This window comes from Morone saxatilis, unplaced genomic scaffold, assembly GCF_004916995.1.
Source record: "Morone saxatilis isolate NCDOM2014 unplaced genomic scaffold, NCSU_SB_2.0 Contig7, whole genome shotgun sequence".
Taxonomy (NCBI): domain Eukaryota; kingdom Metazoa; phylum Chordata; class Actinopteri; family Moronidae; genus Morone; species Morone saxatilis.
The window spans coordinates 19471480-19477537 of NW_023340246.1; the positions used below are offsets into that span (position 1 = coordinate 19471480).

The 6058-nt window shown below is 39.0% G+C and overlaps 2 protein-coding genes across 2 annotated transcripts in view; both read left to right on the forward strand.

Annotated features, from left to right (window-relative positions):
• Positions 1-1050: 1050 nt before the first annotated feature.
• On the forward strand, positions 1051-2926 carry LOC118340661 (fatty acid-binding protein, brain). The gene is made up of 4 exons (XM_035678765.1): positions 1051-1190; positions 1387-1559; positions 1942-2043; positions 2643-2926. Exons 1-4 carry the CDS (start codon positions 1118-1120, stop codon positions 2691-2693), a joined length of 399 nt encoding a protein of 132 aa, XP_035534658.1. The 5' UTR covers positions 1051-1117; the 3' UTR covers positions 2694-2926.
• A 1666-nt stretch (positions 2927-4592) lies between these two features.
• Positions 4593-6058, forward strand: part of smpdl3a (sphingomyelin phosphodiesterase acid like 3A) — an 8211-nt gene continuing 6745 nt past the window's right edge. The window contains exons 1-2 of the mRNA XM_035679303.1: positions 4593-4777; positions 5599-5812. Of these exons, the coding sequence (XP_035535196.1) occupies positions 4597-4777; positions 5599-5812 (395 nt within the window). The 5' untranslated portion in view covers positions 4593-4596. The remainder of the gene's footprint in view (positions 4778-5598; positions 5813-6058) is intronic.

The following is a 6058-nucleotide window of genomic DNA, read 5'->3' on the forward strand; positions in this document are numbered from 1 at the left end:
TATTTGGATAGTCCACCTACAGATCGAGTATTTGTGCAGAGTATTATATTCCTATTTTTACTGTTGGGGGAGCAGAGAACTAAGACTTTCATTGCTAACGACTGCTTCACTGAGATCTTAAACTTGAACTGGATTTTGCTGACTGTAGCAGTTGTAACTTGCCTAATAGAAGTCACAGTCTGCCTCCTTTAATCACTGCGTCAACGAGAAAAACATTCTTACAGTACAAATCTTGTGGCAGATATGACACTAAAGGGACATTTACTTTGTGTGAGAAAGCAGAACATACACACACATACTCACTGTCTCTTTCTCTCTCTCTCTCACACACAAACACACACACACACACACACAAACGTTTATAGACAGTAATTAGTGTGTGTGTTGAGCATGAAGAAATTGCAGTCGGGGGGGTTGTTAATGCAGCTCAGGACAAAGGGCTGTCAAACAAACTGATTCTGCTTCACCGACGCTCCCCTACAGGACACATTCCAGATACAAGAAGGCCTGTCTCTAACGCAAAGTGAACAGGGGATTAAGATGAGGAAAATTAATTAAAACATAAATATGGATTCGCTCCTAAAGCTTGCTAACTGATTTATCATTTCCATGTCATTTACCACCAACTCTCTGAAGCCCATTTTCACACAGTTTCTGACAACCTCAGAGGGAACTGTGTGTGAATGTTTCCCTGTGAGGTTTAATTAAATCTTTTATTTTGGTCGAATGCAAATGAATATCTAGGTTTCTGGTCTTTACTCCCTCTTACTCCTAAATGTGGATTTCCTTAGGCCGAGATACGGCACCATCACTTTACCTCACCAAACCCAACTGACACCCATGGGTGAGTAATTACATCATTAGGCATACAAATGGGCTAATTTAGCTTCTTTCTTTTTTTTTCTTTTTCTTGTCTAAGGGTCCAAGACTATGACCCAATTTAAATATCCAATAACAACTCAGAGAAGATCTCCTGAGCCAATGGGATGCATGGCGCCACCCACCTACATGCATAATAATAAGGAGCAGGATAATAACACAAGGGGGGAAACTTGCAAAAGCTGCAGCTTGCTCAGTGTGCTTTGGAGATTACTTTGCCTCTCTTAAAACCTTCACCATGGTCGACGCCTTCTGTGCCACTTGGAAACTGGTTGACAGTGAGAATTTTGATGAGTACATGAAAGCACTCGGTGAGTAAAAGCCTTCTTTTTCTTCCTTTCTTGTTCTGTTTTACGTTTTAGTTTGTTTGTTTTATCATTTCACCCAAAAATGCGATAAATAAAATTATTTTCAGATATTTTTTTGTGCCCATACCAGATGAAATGTTCAGAGGTTAACATAAAACAGGCCATTAACAGCCATATTTTACCCTTGTCCCCTGGTCAGGAGTGGGCTTTGCCACCCGGCAGGTTGGTAATGTGACCAAGCCGACAGTAATCATCAGCCAGGAGGGTGACAAAGTGGTGGTTCGCACCCAGAGCACCTTTAAAAACACAGAGATCTCCTTCAAGCTGGGAGAGGAGTTCGATGAAACCACTGCTGATGACAGGAACTGCAAAGTAAGTTGATCACAAAAATCCTTGTCTACATTCCTGGTTATTCATAAAAAGATAAACAACATGTAAGTAGACTGTGATTAGATGCAAATTCAAGAATGTTCCTCCTTGCTGAACAACCCATTAAACCACCAGTCCAGTCCGGAGACACCAGGAGTGCTTAACTTGTGTTCAACTAATAAAATTCATTCATAAAAATCGTATTCAATTCAAGACTTTATTCTTAACTCTCACGTGTGTAGAGTAGAAAATGACTTAAAAAGTAGTTTGTGGGTCGGTAATGAGAATTGACATCTTGAGATCTCCGGAAATAGACCAGCAACTGGCTGCATCTTAATGCACTCATTTTCCGCCTCACTTGCTAAAAGCATTCTTTGTCTTTTAGTCCACGGTGACAATGGATGGAGACAAGTTGGTCCACGTCCAGAAGTGGGATGGCAAAGAGACCAAGTTCGTCAGAGAAATCAAGGACGGAAAGCTGGTCATGGTAAGCCATACAGATCCAGATTACATATACTTGTTTGACTTGGCTTATATTGGCTTATAATATATATTATATATTGGCTTATATACACCAAGTTTTGGTGTGGCCATAAATTACAGTTGGGTGCCTCTAAGGAAGCTACAGAAGGTACAATCATAGTCTGGGAAATGTATTATGCATTTTTAGAATATAGCACCAAGAAATACATAGTTTTATAAAATATTTATGATGTGTCAGGAGCTCTCAAATCAATTGTTATCAAATCAGTTTTCTTTGGAAACTGCTTTTGCGCACCAAGCTTTCCCATTCGCTCTTTTGTGTGGGCTCTCATATAAAAAGTATCTAAGAAATCAGAAAATATAATACTAGTGCTTTCTTCATGTTAAAAAGGAACAGATTCCTTTTATTATGCATTCATAGTCAAATTAGCTTCCTGTTATTCAACCAAGTAAATGACCAACCAGTCAGCTGCCAAACGCTTCCTCACTAGTTGTTACAAGTTCTCTGCTCAACCACAACGCTGACCTGTCATTTGTTGTTAAAATGAGCAATTTGGGGACGTTCAATTCCCTGTCATGGTAACTGTCTTCTCTCCCCTGCAGAATTTGACCTTTGAAGACATCCATGCGGTGCGTACCTATGAGAAGGCATGAGTGCTCCGGCCGACAGCATCCCAAACTGGCCAAGAAGTGTTGATTTTCTAATTATTATTGACTGTATGCTTCTCTTTGCACTTCATCCTCTTCCACGTGTACACGGCCTGCAGGCTGCACATGTTTTGTAAGATTTTTTGTTTTTTATATGAAAACATTTCTGTCGTGATGGATGGATCGTCTTTGCAGCCCTGTGTGAAACATCAAATAAAATAAAAAACACAGAGATTAAATTCTTGTCTCTTGTCTGGTGATGTATTGATATTGTGTTATAACAGTTCCATCATTCATTCAATGAGAGTCAATGAGAGAATACATATTCCTCAGCCGAAACAATTGAATCCCTATCTGCTCCGTATCTTGACCTCCGATTTTGTGGAGGAGGGGAACAGACCATTAAGTGTCACTGTATTATGAACACACAGACATTATTCTGTAGTTGCACAATAAAACAAATACACAACAATCTCTTATTGCAACACATTGTTTGTGTTTAAGAGTATTTCTGAGAATCAGGGCTAGTTCATTTATAAAACAAATCCAATACAATTTCCTATCCCAGCTTCAAAACCTTTCGGCGTAATGAGACGATTATCTGGGACAAAGTGGAGCAATATGCCAAATTATCCTCTCAGAGCAAACGGTTTGTCTCTGATTGCTCCCCTGATGGGAGTTTTATCTGATTTTAAGGCCTCAAATGACTCTTTAATCCCAGCCCCAGACGTATGTTTTGACTGGACTTTTTATTCAAGTCCTGTACTTAAAGGGTCAATTCACCCAAATATATTGTATCACTTACTTCTAGTAGTATCATGAAGACTGGTTTAACTTTCAACTTACGACGCATTAACTATTTGCACAAACTATTATCTTTAAATTGCACATGTATTTTATTGCATATTGCATACAGTGTATATATTTTTAATTATAGTTTTACATTTTCTATAATATTTTATAATATTCTTATTTTGTGATTCTTTTTTGTACTTTTACACTTTTGTACTTTTTGCACTATATTCCCCTATGCTGCTATGTCTGATTTGAATTTATCCTACGGGGGATCAATAAAGGAACATCTCATCTCATCTTATCTTGCCGTGCAAATAGCTTTAGGAAAGAAAGTGGAAAAATCTATGTTACACAAAATAATGTTTTCTGTGCATGTGAAATACTAGATAGTTTAACCTCTGTGGGTCCCTAAAATCCTTCAAATCAAACAATTCAATAAGGAAAAATCACGCTTTAGTTGAACTTCACATTAGGCTATAATTTGTGATGAAGGGTCACATAGACCAAAAAGGTGGCAAACTATTTCTATCACTATGATTTTATGTTTTTACATTTTGTGAGAATAAATGTTTACTTCACTACATTTATCGGACAACACGAAGGAGGATATGGAATAGCTGAGTTTAAAAAACGAAACACATTTCATCGCATTTCATCATCATTAAAGGATTTAGTTTATCTGCTGAAATAGGGCTTTCCTTGTCAGCATCACACAGAGAAGAGTAAATAATATGAATACTTCTGCCACCTCTGCTCTGTTCCTACAGTGTAAAATGGATTTTTTGGGAAGTTAAATTTAAAACATTGCATCCTATTTTATAAGATCATCATATATTTTGCACGTAAGTGTCAAATAATTGTGATGGAGTAAATGGTACAGTACAAGTACCTCAATGTTATACTTCAGTACAGCACTTGAGTAAATATATTAAGATTCAAGCTACTACACTGACTTTCCAGCTCGAACCCTGCAGAAGGACAAACCCTGCAGGAGGACAAACCCTGCAGAAGGACTAACCCTGCACACTTTCTGTTTTCATTTTTAGAAGTTCCTCCCCTTCAGCTTCAAAACACAGGCAGTCACATGACCAGTTCCTCGCTGTACTTCCTGTTTATGTCAGAGGAGAATGACCTGCCGTCGTGTGCCACTTTAGTTTATATGTCTGCAGAGAGGTCATACTTTGTGGTTTTAAACCCAACGAACATGGTTTGTCTTTTGAGTTTTGTGCTGCTGCTGAGCGGCGCGGCTCCGCTGGCGGCGGCACCCACAGGGAGCAGCTACCTGCCGGGCACAGGTGAGTGGAAAAGCCCCGGACTTCTCGCTAGTAAAAACTCAGGTGAAAAACTGGTCGTTTATATCTGCCTTATGTCAGTATACACAGAACTACACAGCCTGAAACGTGCAGCGTGAATTACTTTTGGTTCATCTGCTGTAGGTTTAGTTTTGCACTGCAGTCAAGTTGGAAACCGGATGAACAATATGAAACGTGTTGAGATTCAGCTATAAAAATAAATGTTATTACTTTATTTAGTGCTGCTTGGTGGATGTCATGTTCGCCGAATTTACCAAAAGACATTGTCGATTAATAATAAGTGTTCAATTTTGCTGTGAAAGTTACAGTTTGTTTGCACGTGATCAAAAATGTGGTAATTGACTGTTTTTTAAACGGAGTTTCGCCAGAAACGTCACCAAGGAGAACCGCACACTCCTCTACACTTAATCCCACATTTAATGGAGCTATTGAAGGTTTTATGGCCCAAAGTTTGGATGAAAGGTTTACAGTTTGTTTTAGAACTAAATAAAATCAAAAATAATAATCCCCTAATATTATATGTACTATAATAAAGTTAGATAGATGAAAAAAACAGATCTTGATCTGGTTGTAGAAGCAAAATCTAGTCTTCTTTGCTCTATGATTGTACATTTAAGTTAGTTTGAAGTGAAATACCCGTTAGGATTTCTCTAAATGTGTAGATAGACTCAGTTGCACAGATCTGTTTAGTGGTCATTGTGTGCCTCAAACTATATTTTAGTTTATTTGTCTCTGTCTCTTTCTTTCATCTCTATAAACCTGTCATGCTTTCTTCTTATTCACTTTGCCCTCCATCTATCCAGGCAGGTTCTGGCACATTACAGACCTCCACCTGGACCCCACCTACCACCTGGCCCCTGACCCCACCAAGGTTTGCTTCTCCTCCAAAGGAGTCCCTGCAACCCACGCCGGCCTGTACGGGGACTTCCTGTGTGACTCTCCCTACCGCCTCATCCAGTCAGCCTTCGCTCACATGGCACCGCTCACACAGCCACAGGACTTCATCATATGGACCGGGTCAGTACACTGATGAGTAATAATGATGGACGGAGAGATGGATGTAAGATTTTTCTGCTTTTTTCTTTTTCTTCTGTAAAACTGGAACCAAACACTGAATAACCACAAGTTGTTTTGCATGAAAATGATCAGCAATGTGATTAACCAGTACATAGGAACAATATCTGTGGCCTTACAGTAGTTTCATATCCTGTTCTCTGTCTGTCCTTGTGTGCTTTTCTGTGTGTGTGTTCTGTGCTTTAATGT